The sequence below is a fragment of the Oppia nitens genome, unplaced genomic scaffold, assembly GCF_028296485.1.
Source record: "Oppia nitens isolate AA-2021 unplaced genomic scaffold, nextdenovo-longstitch-racon4-pilon3 scaffold23_pilon_pilon_pilon, whole genome shotgun sequence".
Lineage (NCBI taxonomy): Eukaryota > Metazoa > Arthropoda > Arachnida > Sarcoptiformes > Oppiidae > Oppia > Oppia nitens.
The window spans coordinates 847,865-865,378 of NW_026533203.1; the positions used below are offsets into that span (position 1 = coordinate 847,865).

The window sequence follows — 17,514 nt, forward strand, 5'->3', positions numbered from 1 at the left end:
ATACTAGAAATATTTATTTAATTTTTGATAAAATATGAATTTTATTCAATGCCATATTCTATTTATTTTATTTCTATAAATAATTTTGTAGATGTTAAATTAATAATTATTTTATTGTCGACTAAATAATTATTTTAAAAATCAAGTGTTTTTAGATTATTATTTATTCAATTATATAAATATATAGATTAATTAATTATGTTAAGTACTGATGCTATAAAAACAGGAAATTTATATACAAATTATATAAATAGTATATTTAATAATCTGTCTTTTATGTCAAATACATAATTAATTCAATGATTATTATCATTAAATAAATAGATTATTTAGTTTGTTATGTCATTTATATAACTTTCATGAATAAAATAGTAATGCTATAGAAAATTAAAGTAAAAGTTAAATCAATTATTTATTTAAAGGATGACTCTTATCGTTCATTTCAAGGTCATACAACTGGCCATTAAGTTGAATACCAGTGCTATCCAAGTGATCCTCACATTTATTTTCACTTATTTTTTAAGACATAAACCAAATTTATACGATTTTCTATTAAAATTTTATTCCCATATATTCTTAAATTAAGAATCTTAATGTTATTTTTACAAAATATAACATTTAAAAATATATAACTTATAACACTTGTTTTTAAATGTTATTCAGATTACAATAAAACTAAAACTAATATAAAATTGACTTTAAATTTTGATATTAGTATATTTTTACGTTTTTATCTACTGTATTTATATATTTTTATAAATATCTATAATATTTTTAATTTATATTAGTTAATATTTATTTTATGATTTCTTATAATTATAATGTCTAATAATTTAAAATAATAATAGCTTATAAAAAATATATTAAACTTAATTTGCTTCAATATTTTTATTTTACAAAAATATAAAATTGTTAATATAAATCATTTTTTAAATAATAAAAATTCAGTACATAAGTTTAGTATAATAATATTTTATTTTTATTTATAATTACAAAAATTAAATTAACAAAAAATGAAATATTTATAAAATATTATAATATAAAATGCTTAAATTATAAGATAATATAAATTAATTATAATTAATAAAATCTAAATTGTTGACAGTTGTTTATCACAAATTGAAAATCAAATCACACATTAATTTATTAATTATTATTTACACGATTTTCAATTAAATTTAAACAAAACATCTATCAATTAAATGTATTGTATTTTGCGACAAACAATAATAAATAAATTAATTAATGTGCAAAATGTATAACATTATTGATAAATATAATAAATTACAAGATTATCATTATTTTATAATATATAAATGCAAATAATATTAAATAATAACTAAATGATTATATGATTAATAAAATAATTTGTACAGAAATTTTAATTTATATAACCAAGTGTATTTTTTTAATTAAAAACAATAATTAAAATATTTATTTTAAAAATTGTATAAAACTACTACTATATTAATTATTTTCCTATATATAAATCAATATATAAAAATAATGAGATTCGTATTTATTTCAATTGTATTTAAATATAAGCTATTAATATATAATGACTTATTATTAAGCGTTTGCATGAGTCAGGCAATGGTTAGTACTTAAGAGTAACCAATTAATTATATAAAATATTTGTTAAATATATCCTCATTACGATCACAATGTAGTTATAGGTGGGATTGATATGAAATTAAAAATTAAAATATGTTTATATATATCTAAAATATTAAGTGATAAAATAAATAAATAAAAATAATATTTAAATTACAAAAAACTACTAAACTACTAATTATTACTAAATAATTAAATTTGTTTTTTTTTAAATTTATTATTTTCTCTAATTTTGCTAATATTATTATTTTTATGTGTATATTCGTATTTTTTTTAATATATTAAATAAAATAATTGAAATATAATACTATTGAAAGAAATAGTAAAAATTGTTTGTTTTTTTTAAATACTGTTCCTCTTCTTAATAGATAAATGGATGGGTTGTTCAGGTGTTGTAATCATCCGTAACTTAATACCGATCTCTTTGTCAGCGGTCGAAGATAAATGAAATTTTTGTATAATCTGTACATTAAAATAAATTGATTATAAATTCAGTAAAAGTGTCAGTAAAATAATCTTTAAGTATAAAGTTGTTTCGCATATATTTATAGTATATATTATATACTGAATGTTGTTATTTATAAATTAATTTTTTGAGCAAAAAAAACTCGGGGCAATGGAGTTAAATGAGTATTTCAATATGAATTTAGCATTTTTTCTCAATTTGCTTTACAAATATAATTAAAAAGCAATTTATAATTATTTTGTAAATGATATTTAAATAATTAACTTCTTTTTTAATGCAAGTAATAATTCATAAATATTATAGTAATTCCTTAAACAAGTTCTTCAAGTTTTCATAAAATATATAACTAAAATAATAATATTAAATTTTTTTATTGTATTTGAAAAGTTATTAAATATTTTATTAAATTTTGAAAGCAAAACCTATCAAATATGTTATTTAAAAATATAAATCATCTGTCAATTTAATAATAAAAATGTAAATTTAAGATTCGATCTATTTTAACAATATTTTTTGGGATTCATAAAATTTATTTTAAGTATTGTATAAACTATAAATCAATTGATTTTTATGCCCAAAAAAAGATAATTTTAATATAACAGTAATTAATGGGTAAAATTAAATCAATATATTTGGTGAATGCATAAAAATTAATGAATTGAAAAATGAATTAAATGATTGATTGATGACTTACTCGGGATAAGAGAAACTGCATCTGAATTTCTGCGACTCGGCGTCCAATACAAGACCTGACGCCCAGACCAAAGGGCAAACAGGCGTGAGTATTGATGGCCTGATAGTTGGATGACTGCTTATCTCTGAGCCATCGCTCCGGTAAAAACTTATTGGGATTTGTAAAGTATTCAGACTTTCGGCCAGTCGTGTAGAGAGACATTATTACCAGTTTCTGTAACAATAATTATACAAATATTCATTAATATGATTACTATTTATATAACAATAATTATTTTGTTTTATTGATTAGTTGATTAAAGTTTTGAGGATTTGATGGGTTTTGAGTCACTTTTGACTAAAGGATATAAACTTATATGGAAAGAGAAGGTATTCCTCATTTAAATATTATTTCAAATGGTTTAACAAAATGAAACAAAAATGACAGCAAAGGGCAAATAGGTTTAACATTTGAAATCAATCTCAAGTCAAGGTTATGTTTAGGTGAACTAGTTTTCACATGATTTATATTATTGACCTTTTTTTTGGAAAAAAAAACTTTTTTTGTATACCTTTTGAGGGCTAAAAATTTAGTAGACATTTGAGGTGTGTATTAATTGAAAGAGAAATATATATATATATATATATATATATATATCTAAATCATTTATATCTGTAATAATCACAAAAGAAATAAATAAATAAATAGAGAGAGAGAGAGAGAGAGAGAGAGAGAGAGAGAGAGAGAGAGAGAGAGAGACCCTAAAACAGAGAGCCTTGACTTTGAAATTTTAAATACGAGTTCACTGTTTTATGCTCTTTAAAGACACACTCCTAATGACTTACTTAAACTTAAATATTGAGTATATAATCAAAAGTCTCTTTATTTTTAGTAACAAATATTTTTTGTTTATTTAGATTACATTTTTGTTGTTTTGTTTAGCAGTTTTTTTGTTTTGTTTTGAAATAATTTTTGGATCAATCATAATATAATGTATTATATATATATATAGTATACTTACTCCTGAAGGAATGTCATATCCTGAGAGCTCTAAGTCCTGAGACATATATCTTGACAGGAATGGTGCGACCGGATATAGCCTTCAAAAATATATAAAAATATTAATATATAACATTTGTTTAACACATTAGTTATGTATTTATTATATAATGACTATTTTTGGCCTACAATTATGACACCAATTTTTTTGCTCTAAAACTAAACACATTTCTAAGTGAATCACTAATAAAATCTTTCAAACAATTTTAATGCATATTTTGTTGTTTATACTTTTGTAGACAAATATTTTGAGAATTTTAAAAATAAGAAATCATTAAATAGTCTGCCAATCGATTTTATAGTTTAACTTTATATAAATTTATTTCTTTTTTTAAAATTGATTAAATATATAATTATATTTTTGTTGTTGAAATACCTGAGTGACTCTTTGATGACTCCCTTAATATACGAAAGTTGCGGTAAATGACTTTCTTCAACAATTTGTCCACCGGTTACACTATTTATCTCATCCAACATTTTTTGCTGACACTCGGGATTGCGGGCCAACAAATACAGAGCCCATTGAGTTGCATGTGATGTCTATTCAAAATAATCATAATTTTTTAATTAAATATTTAATTTTAAAAATCTATTTAATTATTAAGAAGTTTTAGTTACCGTATCCGCGGCAGCAATAAACAGATCGACAATAATACGGACAATCTCTTCGTGATCAATGGTTCCCTCTTCAAGAAGTTCTCTAATAATTCCCTGTCCTGTCATCCGATCGCACTGTTTGTTCATTGTTTGCTCTTTTTTTATTTGTTCAACATTTTCATTCACATAACTTCGAGCTTTTTTTCAAACAAAAATCAAATTAATTACATTGTTATGCATTACTGCAACTAAATTATTATTAATTGTAAACGTTCTGATATTTAATATTAAATATTATAAAAATGATTTATTTATATAATATTCAATATATAATATTGATATAATAAACATATGTCACATATAATATGTGTGCTATAAGATTATTACCTAAATTAAGTGCTTTTCCGGCCGCGTCCACAAAACGTCTCCAAACGGGTAAATTGAGTTTAAAAGCCAGTTTGGGTGGTATTAACTGCATGTTTGCCGATTCAACAAATATTTGTTGAACACAATGAACAAACTCATGTATGTTTGTCATTGGCTTCTGTGTGTCATCACTGGCACCAGTATTAGGCATTGGAATACAACCGAGACGTCTACCAAATATCATTGTTCCTAATGCTATATAATAGTTAAAAATTAATAAATAATAAATAACTTCTAAGTTTTGACATTTATAATAATTTATTAATTTAATGTATCCAACAAATATTATTTTATAATCATTAAATATAACTAATATAAACTATTATAGAAGTTTAAAAAAAAGTTTTGTGTTAATTTTTTATTTAAAAAAAACAAATATAAAAAATCAACTAACATTTTTGTGATTAAAGTAATTTTCTCAGCTTATTTATTAAATACATAATTAAGTAAAACTGTCAAAAATTAATTAGAAAAAAACTTTTACTTTATATAACATTAAACATTTTTCCATAAAATCCAACATTAATTTTAGTTAAAATTTTAAAAAATATTTTATAAGTTAAAGGTTAACCTCAACCTTGAAAATTTAAAAGTGAAGAAAAGATTTATATAATTATAAAATAAATTTTATTTTATTATAAAACCAATAAAAGAAAATATTTTTCTATATATTGTGTATATGAAACCAAAATTTTGGACATGAATTTCAAGGCTAACCTCATAATAAATAACAACAAACCTGTGAAACATTTTTTACAAAACGAAAATTATTTATTTATCTATGTTTTACTGTGTATTTCTATATTATTTAAATATATATCTGAAAAAGTTGCTAAAAGTTGACATTACTGCTATCATCAAGGTTATAATATCAGCAAAAAATCCATATAAAACCAATATATGCTATTAAGATGAGCTTTGTATTCTTGATATATATTTTATCATTTATTTGTTTTAGAAATCATAAGACAAATTAAGATATTGAAAATTATGTGATCGTTATTTATATAAATAAAATATTTTGTATAAAAATTTTTATAAAATAATTTTTAGTGATAATATAACACAGAAAACCGCCGCATGTGGTGGCATATGGTTTGAGCGGCTAATAAAAGTCAAGTGCCATATAAAGACAATGACCTAAAGCTAAATTATTTCATTGTATATATGAGTGACAATAGAAAACTATATATTATATCAAATATGAATTAATTGAGTAATTATTTTTTGAAGATATTTATAATTATTAAAACAAATGTTAATTTAAAACAAAAATTTTATATTCATTAGAAAATAGATAATATTGATATTTAATAAAATCAAAAACGCCTGTAAAAGTATTCACACGATTTGCTTAACTGCTATGCAAATAAACAAACTTTACTGTCAACAAAAAATACAGTTAATGTGAAATTAAATAGGAAAACAAACATAACGTAACATAACATAACTTAACTTATTATAGCATAATATAGTATAACATAGCATAACATTAATGACTATATAAACTGGCTTTTCAGGTATTGCTTTATTTTGATGTTATTTTGCAATAATTTTTAAAAGCGTTTTTTAATTAAAATTCAATTAAAAAAATCTCTCATTAAAAACAACTCTCGTTTTCCGTATTCATTAACTAAGACTTCGTTTTCAATAATTTTAATTCATTAAAATGTTTGAATAAAATTTGTTTTTTAGAGATCAAAGAACTTCACTCAAAATAATTTTGAAAATATTTTTGAAAAATAAAGTTTGAAAAAATAACTTTAAAATATTGTAAAATTATGTGTGTAATAGAAATAATGTTTAATATATATATTATATCATATTGTTTTAAAAAGTTCGAAATAATATCACTTATTATAGTTTTTTGCCAATTGATAATATAAAACATGATATTATAGATCACACCATTTATGCACTCAGTCCTTATTAAGTAAATATTTACATTTTATGATATAATTGTAACAATAAATATACTGTATATATATATATATATATATATATATATATTAATATTAATATATATAATATCATTGTAAGATCTGTAGTAACGTGAACGAGTCATTGCAATAATGTACTGCTTATTGGGTTATATCACAAAAATTTATTTATTTATTATCACATTTATTTAGATTTTAAATTTTTTTAGAAAGTTGCAAATATTCTACTTATTTGTTTTAATGCATTCAATTTATATGATATATTTTTGTAAATAAAATACATTATGTGTCTAATTAACTGAAATAGCATAACAATAACAATATTATTAAATTTTTTAGATATCAGATAATTTCAGAAAAAATCAATGAACTCTTCTATATATTTATTTATAAATATTTACTAATAATTATAATAAATGATAAATACTAGTAATTAAAAAGATAAAATGTGTTTTATGAGAAAATACCCAAAATCTAATCGGATTTTAATACATTAGGGCATAACATATATATTAGATAATATATTGTGTATTAATTAATTATTATCCTCTAATTTGTATGAAATGTCAATAAATTCACTGTCAATGTGACGCTTAGTTGATAATTCAACACTTTTTACATAAACAAAACACACTTTAAAATTTTAGCATAACTGAAAAAAATTATGTTGGATTTTATTTTATTTTAATTTATAAGTCTATTTGAAAATAGTCATAAATTACACAAAATATATTATTATTATTTTCAAATTTTACTTATAAAGTGATATAATATAAAAATACTTAAAACAAACAATACATACATTCAATGGACCAGTTGTATAGTTCTTTCTCGAGTTTAGTGACCAAAGCATTGTCCGATGACTGGCCATTATTACCGGTAAAAAGTTGGTCCCAATTGTGAACAAAGTCGGTGGCGACTGAATTGAAAATATCTGAATATTCGCTAATTGTCGGAGACTTTAGGAAAACTTTGTTTAAACTTTTGCGGCGTTCACTCCATTCCGGGCCATCCCTTATGTAAAACAAAATCATAAAAATTAAAAATTGGATAATTTATGGCATTTGATAAAATCAGTTATATATATATATCTAAGAGACCTTCCTCTGAATAAATGGACATATATTTAGGTTTGTATTTCTTATCGTCAAATAATTCAGTCAAACATTAAACTATATACAAACCTCTAGTTTATGCAGTGCTTGACATTTGCAAAGGTTTTTCATTTAAGTATCGGTAGCTTTATTTGTGTTATATATTTAACATATATAGATATATAACATATATATATATATAGGTATATACCTGGCCAGGTAGACTGACCTTGAATGTAATTTGACATTTTTTAGGTATATATTTTATTCAAAAACTCACTTCACTCTCCTTTTCAATTGCTTTTACTTTCACTTCACTTATCTCTGAGAGCCCACCAAATAATGGCTTTACATATATAACCAATAATTGTGCCCTAAGTCTCACACAATCTCTCTCTCACTCACTTTTTCAACACTAAAGTTACTATAAAAACTACAAAAAAGTCAATAATAATATTTTCTATACTTAATTGTAAAAGCACTTATTTACTATTTTAATCATTAAACAAATTGTTTTTTTTGTGCAGTAATTTAAGCATTATAACACTTGCAATATTGTTTTAAAATAATAATTATTGTATTGCCAAAACAATCATTATATTTAAAAATATAAAATTTACATATAACTATACATTTAAAGTTATAAATATTCACTAATCTAGATATGTATTTATATGCATCAATAGTAAAGCCAATTGTTTAAATAAAGTAATGCATTATTAGTTAGCAGTGTATGTACTTAAGTACAGTACAGTATATTCACAGGTATTCACTAAAGTTATATACATTTGTTTTGGGGCTTAAAAGAAAAATCACAGTTTGAAATACTCATCAGATTATATGACAATAATATCCTTTATATCTCAAGAGACTTACAATATTAACAACAAATGATTTTAATATACAGTATAATGGCTTCAAAACAATTTGTTTGTAATTAACATATTTTGTTTGAAAATAATATAAAAAAGCATAAAAGAAACATTTTTAATTTCAAAAATTAAAATAAATAAAAAATTACTTACATAAAAAACAATCCACGCTTAATACCATTGATTTCATTGTAGATAATCCATGGCTCCGGTACCATATGTTGTGGATATTTGCCCTCAAACTGATAAACCTTTTAAATAATAGTTCAATAAAAATATTTTCAGTAAATTTCTTGGAAATAAATTCTTGAAGCATTCAAATAAATTTTTGCGTTAATTAACAAAATTGGGTTAAACTGGGATATCTTTAAAGGAATTTCATTGAAAGCAACCAACGATTGCTAACAAATATTGCAATTGATTATAGACTGACAACTCATACCTTTTGCATAAGTGCGGCGTCGGCTATGAAGACAGCCTCAACATTACCCAAAGTTTCCTTATAAATGGGACCCAATTCATGATGTCTTCGATCACAATACAAGTGTGTATACTGAGCACCACCCGATCGGATCAAATCAAACAATGTTCCTATTAATGGTAAACCTTTGGGCGTCGGTAGGGATTCGTATGGAAGAACTTGATTTGTTTTAGTGGTCGGTATCTCTGGACTTAAAGATTTGGCGCCCGTAACAGGACATCCCGTAATTGCATAGTTTATATGACGGGCAGATTGAGTGCATGTCTTGTGAACCACTGGACAACTGATGTTCGTCTTCAACATAACACTCGTGGAATCGGATGCTGTGGTCGATGCGGACGGACAGTTAACTTTGACATTTGATATCATCAATGATGACATTTGTTTCAATATATTTCTTGACAAATGTTTAGCCATTGAAGCAATTGATGCATCAATTTATTTAACAATTATACTTTGAAATAGATTTATAATATTTATTCTTAACAATAAATATAAACTATTTTAAGTTTAAAAATATAACATTAAAACTTCGCACAAATATAATATATATAGATATAAATATATTTTAAAATTTCAACAAAAAGTTATCTATTAACAATTTTAATTTTAATTTATAAATTTATATAATGTTTGCTAGAATTTTACTAAATAAAAAAGATAAATATATGAAAATAGATAATAGGAGAGAGAGTTGAGTATATAATCAAACTGATCACTGATCTAGTTATATGCAATACCAGCTTATTTATAGTGGATATACCTCTCTGTGAGAAAAAAGTGAAAAAAGTTGACAAAAACTAGTAAATCAAATATAAAGAAGAAAAGTGAGAAAAGTTTTTTTGGTTGTAATTTTCAAACATAAGCTCAGCTAAAGTACTATATATTTATATACTGTTTCTCTCTCCGTGTGTGTGTTTGGAGTGTTATATTCTGGTGCTGTTCGAGATATAAAGTGCACACACACTCACACACACACACACACACACACACACACACACACACACACACACACACACACACACACACACATGCATATATATATATACACACACACCACTTATTCACTCACTTACTCACATAAAGCTATAAATACAGGCATTTTCTGCTGATCTGTTAACTCAAGCAATACGCGAGTGAATCCCTGGGGCGTCAAAAGTGATTGGAGATTAGGCGGTCCTAAACTTGTTATGCTTTTCATGTATGTATCATAGATATGTATATTATGCAGTATATATATGGTAGATATATATACAGTATATATATAATGGCTTTAAGGCGTAATTTTTTGATAATTTAAGATATTGAAGAATAGATTGAAGACTTGTTGGACACTAATATTTACGGACATATATTCTTGAGGGCCAAGAATTATATCATAAATTATAAGTTTTTATATATAGTTTCAACAATTAAAACCTTTTTTCTAATGTTATCAATTCATTTGGGGAACACTTTCATTCATTTCATATAAATCATTGGCTTTATTAGAAAATTAGTAATAAATCTATATTATCATATAAAATACAGATGTATACAATAAATGTATGTATGTATACAAATAATATATATATATATTTATATACAAATTATATAAATGTATAAAAATTTAATTGTGAGAAATATTTTTAAATGAATTTCCTTTTTATAAAAAGCAATGTCAACTTATTTTTAATTTGTCATTAAAATTCAATTTAATTTTTACAATTGGATGTAATTTTCTAAAAATAAAAAAATAGTAAGTTATAATAGGATAAACTTTACTATAATATAAACTTGAACTTGATTTTAATATATATTGTAGAAATATATTATACTAAATTATATGTTTTATTACATAATAGTTAAATAAAATAAAAAGCGCGACTTTATCTTTATTAATACAAAATATATAAATTAAATTTAAAAATCATTTAATTAAATAAATTGATTTAATTCTATTATAAAAACAAAAATTACAAAAAAAGAAAGATTTTAACACATATTTGTAGTCATGTTTGTGTCAAACTAATAAAATTTATAATTCAATTTTAAACTTTGTTATTTTCATTTAATAAGCAAACTATTTCTCAGTATAATATTTGATGTAAATGTAATATTATTATACAAAATACCATTTCAATGAAATAATGATTTGTTATTTTGTTGCTATTAAAAGAAAAACTAATTTCAAATATGCTATACAAATTGAAATTCATTTATTACTATTGATTTCAATGAAATAAAGTGAAAGTAAGTGAATGAGAGAGAGAGAGAGAGAGAGAGAGAGAGAGAGAGAGAGAGAGAGAGAGAGAGAATGGACGAACAGGTGATAAAAAGCGTATGACAAGTAAGATAAGGTGTTTTATATTACATAAAAATTATATAATACATACAGTATTACAGTCTAATCATGTATTAAGTATTTTTTAAGAGACAAGACATTCACTTTCCTTTTTTGAGATAAATATACGAAATGTTTAATATAAAGACAAAATAAATGAATGATTGGAAGTGTTTGAAAAGCAATTTTAAAAAACATCTGATGTCAACATGTGATGTGTGTCCAGAAGGAGAGCCCAAACTTAACAACTAATATGTATATCCAATGTTCTTATCGATGGAGAAAAGTTTCTTTTAAAAGACTAGTTTTATAAACTGAAAGCAAAACTTAAAAACCATCTGCGCTTTCGACCCAATCATATATATTATATGTCTTTCCATCTCTTTCTCTCTCTCTCTTCTCTCTCTCTCTCTCTCTCTCTCTCTTAGCCATTATAATAGTAGAATTGATTATAACTATTATTAAGATTAGATTGATATACAATGAATATTTTTTGATGTCTTGGTGGCAAAATGTATGTATATTTGAATTGAGTATTTGTACGGATCTAATAAAATGAATTATAATAGAGAAGTGAAAATATAAGGCATTGGGATATTGGGATAAATCATAAACTGAAATGAAATGAAAAACGGAAAGCGAAAGGAGTTTTTCATATGTCGGACACTGAATCACATCGATATGTGAGAGAAAACAGAAACAACAAATACAACAAAAACTTTTTGATAACAAATACAAAATGCAAACAAAAGACAAGACTTTTTAAAATATAAAGAGAGGAAAGATTTTGGCCGATATATTGGGTTCTCCTATTGACCGCTACCTATAGTCGCAGTCCGTCTCCCGTTTCCCACTGCAAACAGTGCTCTTCACACTATAAGTATGACGATCTGTCCTTTTAAACCCCTTTCCATCCGCTACCCCTTTATGTGAAAACCATAGCCAAAGGGAATAAGTTTTAAGCAACATAAAAGCTCAACAATAATAACATATTTAACTCTATCTTAAAGGACAGGTAGTTCTCTGTATATGTTTTGCTCTCCTTTTTCGCCATAAATACACAACAAAACGCCAACACTTTTATTCAATAACAATAGACAAGAATTTATAAAAATGAGTACAAACTTTAAATAAGTCTAGACTTATATTGAGACACAAAACATAAGTTTATTTATGTCTTTAAGATATCATATAATAAAATGCATGACATATTATGAGAAACAAAATATGATTTAATATACAATAAATAGAAATCAATAATTAGTCAATCAATTGGTCGCCCGATCTCTGGAGCGATAGATAACACCTCTGCTCTTGAGTTCCCTAATAATACCGGCCGGAAGTCTACCCGAGACACTGATTGCGTAAATGCCTTTACATTTGCGATCTACAGACATATAGATAGCAAATATAATAAAATAAGTTAATAAAAGAAATTATAATTTTAATTATTAATAACATGAGGTACTCACTAATCTTTTGCCACTTCGCAACCCAACTTTCCTCAGGACTGGTCAAAGCTATCATACTGTAAAAGAGTGTTCAGAATATTTTATACAAAATTGTCATAAATTTTAGTTTTCAAAAAAAGTTTTAAAACATAGTAATAAGTGTATCTGTTGTTATGCAATAAATGTTATAAAGCATATAATAGTGTAGTGGTATATACTGTAATGCACAGGTAATCTAGAAATTACTGGACATTTTATATATATGTGAGACTATTTTTTATGTTTAAAAATTTTAAATAAAAATTCATAAAAATGTCTCCAGTTTTTAGTGCAATAAATTATAAATTGTTTTAAAATTGATATATATATATATATATATATATATATATATATATATATATATATATATATATATATATATATATATAGTATATATTAATAATTATTATAGTAAAAATATAGTGATTGTAAAATAATAATATAGTTAATAGAAAAAATGAATTTTCCATAAATATACAGTATATCAATATATAGTAACAAAAATAAAATATATTTGACAAAAATAACCAAAACATGTATTGAATGCATTAAATATTAAATTGAATTTCGATTATATAAAACTTATTACAATTATAAAACCACAGTTTTTAATCATAAATGAAAACAATATAAGCATTCATTCAATAAATTATGTCTAAAATAGCAAATTATTTAACAAATGAAAAACTATTGAAGTATTTATTACGGAAGTATTTTTCATTGCTATTCATTAAAATCAAAACAATATTTAAATACTTATATAATAAATGTTAAATTTTTTATAAAAACACTTCCGTAATAAACATTCATATAATTCAGTCTTCAATAACATTAAATATTCAGTGAATTTTTGATTGCTTTCACTGATATTATTTGGTACGACGTCTGCACACCTAATGATGTCTAACATTGAAATTTCACATAAATAGAGCCAAACATTGGATTTTTGGCATAATATACAACACTATTGCCTTTTCATACCATATCCTTGAAAAATGTTGTGCCACTGATTGTTGTCTTTATTTTATTTTTTTGGACCAACAGTTACTTTAGCCCAAAACTCCGCTAAACATAATACAGTGCATCAATTTTGATGTCAATTTTATTAAATCAAAAACTTATTGCCTATAATTTAATTTCAAGGATAATCATAATAATATATTCAAAGCTAGTTTTCCCCCTCACTCTCACATTTCTATCTATATTTATATATAAAATTATTTTTTTTATAAATCTAAACATTTTATTTGTTATATTTTTAGTACACATCATTACTAAACAAAACTTTGCTTTTAATTAACAGCTATAATATGTAATAAATAAATAAAAATTATTTTATATTTTAGTGTTAAAAAACTATTATTAGTGTAGAAATATTGATAAATTATCAAGATAATAAATAATTAATATAAATTATACATTATTCTACGTTAACAATTATAACTAAAATAACATATCAAAATGTTATACAATATAACAGTATTTAAAGTTTTTTAAATGAAAAAATAAGAGATTTATAAAACTAATGGGTTGTCATTTTTAGACATTTCAAGTCAAGGTATAGTTGCAAAATCTAGTCCAGTGGTTATATAAACCACAGTATAAGTGGCTTTTAATGGTTTCATAATATTATTTTTTATAATTTAATACCAAATTTTTTATTATCACAAAACCATTAATAAGAATACTTTAAAAAATCACGTGTTATATTCATATAAATCATTTAATATATTTTCATTTAGCTTTAATAGTCCTGCTATTAGTTTAGAAGTTAGTATACATATAACAGTAGATGTATTAATATGTGAGATATAACAGGGATATACTTGAAATAAATGATTGCCAACCAAACTAATTAAAACTGGTCAGTCGATTAATGCCATCTCCATAACCAATATAATTATATATAAGTTTAACATTAGTTATGCATAAGAAAGATATCATATATTACTTAATAACACGACAGTAGAGGTGACTCTTAATAAAGACAGTGTCGTCGCGAAAGTCTTTTTTGAAGATTGTTTCCAATAAATTAAATCCTTTCCCTCAACTCATGTGCAAAAACTGTGGGGTATTTCCCAAATAGATTTAGTTAACCATTCAAACAGTAATAAATGTGTTTCAAACTTTAAATATAATAATTTTCAAATCATTTTTTATAATTAATATAGTTTTTATAAATTACCGTTTAGTAAGTGACTTGAATTTTATCACTCATTTATTTAAAACAATCCAATAAATTAAATCATATTTTTATCTATCAATTATTTAATGACAAAAAATACTAAATAAATTCAAATATTTACTAAATATCTAAACAATTTGTTTCATTATCTAATTGACATTCAGTTAATATATTTATATACTATACTATTACCGATAATAATAATAATAATAATTTTAAATATAATAAATCATATATCGATAATAAACTATTGTAACAAATAATAACTTTTTAATTATCTTCAAAAGCGTAACAATCTTTAAATACATGAGTAGTTGTTTCTGTTATATAGCTTATGATATGACAATCAATGGTAAAAAATCAAAGACAAACAAATCAATGAAATGACAAACCCATCAAAATTACTGGAAGTGCAGTCGTAAACCATTTCGCGGTTATTCTTCATTCCCAGATATTCATCACAATTATCACATCCGTCAAACTCAAATTGATCAAAGGACTAGACATACAAACAATTATTATTATCATATTTGATACCATCGATGGTCAGCATATCGGGCGACCAACCAATTGGTTACACAAAAATACATACCTTAATGAGTGAACACAACAAACAGGCTCTCAAATGTCGTAAATCTCGTGGTATCGACTCGACAGACATCACTACTAAGTACTGGATCAGCCTTTATATGATTATCACTGAAATTGGTGTCAATTAAATGATAATTTGGTCAATAATTTAGTGGTAAATGCGATCAAACATTGATTGAAAAAAACAATCAAAACTATACTATAAGTGATAAACACTGCTATTTTGTGCCCATTTTTCACACAAATTATTATACATTTTTAGTACTAAAAAGGCTTTTATTTATTAAAGAGATAATAAATCAATAGATTGTTTAATACAAATAAAACGTAACATTTAGTCTATAAGTTCTCCATCTATTAGTTTGAAACTTAGTTAACGTTTAATACTACTAAAGCTATACATTGTTATACAGTTCTACAGTCAAGTTATAGCACTGATTACATAACATAACTAAACATAATATAAATTTAAGTAAATTTAATGTTTAATATTAGTTTACAATATATAAGAGCGCAAACACTTATATTATACGTACCGATACTTCCACCCTATGTTTGATTTACATTATTAGAACTGATATTAGATATTATATGAAGTTTTTATAATTAATATTTGTTTGTTAATAATATTGTTTTATTAATTTATTGATAATTTCCGTTATTATATTTACATAGTTATACCAATTATTACATACGACTACTTAGTTATTGCATCTATAAATTATTCAATTGTTATATAAATTATGCATATATTGAATAGTTTCTCAATTATGGTATTTATTTATTATCATTATTTTTAATGAGAATTTTCAACAACAAAAAATATTTTCTTTCATAAAAACAATTTGACGACTATTTTAGTGAAATACCAAAAATATGTGAAATTATTTTTGCATAAATATGTGACAATTTAATGACACAACTCTGTGAAACGATTTTGAGATTTTTATCAATTTTATTGTTTTGAAATATGATTTTTCTCTGTTTTATCATTAACAGCAAATAAAGCCAAATATAATTTGTATATTTGTCACTAATAGTGTAACTTTTAAAGGTTATTGAAATATAGTACTAATTTATTTGATAACCAAGCTAGTTTTTATATGTAATTAATGATATAAATTGTTTGTTTGTTTATAATTTTTATTTTATAATAATTAAATTTAAATTTGATAGCAAAATTTATATTATAAAATAAGTGTATTGTATTACAAAATAGCTTTATAAAAATTTATACAATATTTGTATTTATTTATGGTTAAATAAAATATTTAAATTATTTTTATTTATATTTATATTTAAATTAGTAAATTGAATATTAATCATAAAAATAAAGTTTAATTAACATATTATAGTAATAAATAGATTATCTGCTAATTTGTTTAACTTTAATGACAATATATTACTGACAATACAATATACTAGTAAATAAGGTAACATTTCATAAATATATTCAAATTTGATTTGTTTTTAATAATTTGTTTTATTACTTAACTAATAAAATTTTATTGTCATAATTTAATTGTTTATTTATAGTATAATTTATGCTAAATATATTTTTTTAAATTAATAATATTATTATGTATTTTTATACTAAATACCTTGATTGTCTCGTTATTAAAAATGCATAATTTAACATTATAATGTTAAGTGAAACTTTTTGAAATAATTTAATATTTGGTATCAATGAAAAAAATATAACC

General features: G+C 23.0%; 2 protein-coding genes across 2 annotated transcripts; both read right to left on the reverse strand.

Moving 5' to 3' along the window:
* Nucleotides 1-1,956: 1,956 nt before the first annotated feature.
* LOC128953758 (cytochrome P450 315a1, mitochondrial-like) lies at nt 1,957-9,639 on the reverse strand. The gene is made up of 9 exons (XM_054299278.1): nt 9,184-9,639; nt 8,895-8,992; nt 7,578-7,789; nt 4,797-5,030; nt 4,431-4,606; nt 4,189-4,352; nt 3,775-3,853; nt 2,775-2,987; nt 1,957-2,076 (listed from the first exon to the last, which is right to left on the reverse strand). Exons 1-9 carry the CDS (start codon nt 9,637-9,639, stop codon nt 1,957-1,959), a joined length of 1,752 nt encoding a protein of 583 aa, XP_054155253.1.
* A 3,054-nt stretch (nt 9,640-12,693) lies between these two features.
* LOC128953704 (transcription elongation factor SPT4-like) lies at nt 12,694-16,052 on the reverse strand. The gene is made up of 4 exons (XM_054299220.1): nt 15,813-16,052; nt 15,613-15,719; nt 13,018-13,073; nt 12,694-12,932 (listed from the first exon to the last, which is right to left on the reverse strand). Exons 1-4 carry the CDS (start codon nt 15,879-15,881, stop codon nt 12,814-12,816), a joined length of 351 nt encoding a protein of 116 aa, XP_054155195.1. The 5' UTR covers nt 15,882-16,052; the 3' UTR covers nt 12,694-12,813.
* Nucleotides 16,053-17,514: the final 1,462 nt, after the last annotated feature.

Coding starts and splice junctions, on each gene's coding strand:
- LOC128953758 (XM_054299278.1), bottom strand. CDS start 9,639: ATGGCTAAACATTTGTCAAGAAATATATTGAAACAAATGTCATCATTG. Junction 5,031..7,577: donor ATACAACTGGTCCATTGAAT/GTATGTATTGTT, acceptor ACTATTATATAG/CATTAGGAACAATGATATTT. Junction 3,854..4,188: donor GTCATCAAAGAGTCACTCAG/GTATTTCAACAA, acceptor ATATTTTTGAAG/GCTATATCCGGTCGCACCAT.
- LOC128953704 (XM_054299220.1), bottom strand. CDS start 15,881: ATGTCTGTCGAGTCGATACCACGAGATTTACGACATTTGAGAGCCTGT. Junction 15,720..15,812: donor TGTTGTGTTCACTCATTAAG/GTATGTATTTTT, acceptor TTGTATGTCTAG/TCCTTTGATCAATTTGAGTT. Junction 12,933..13,017: donor TGCGAAGTGGCAAAAGATTA/GTGAGTACCTCA, acceptor ATATGTCTGTAG/ATCGCAAATGTAAAGGCATT.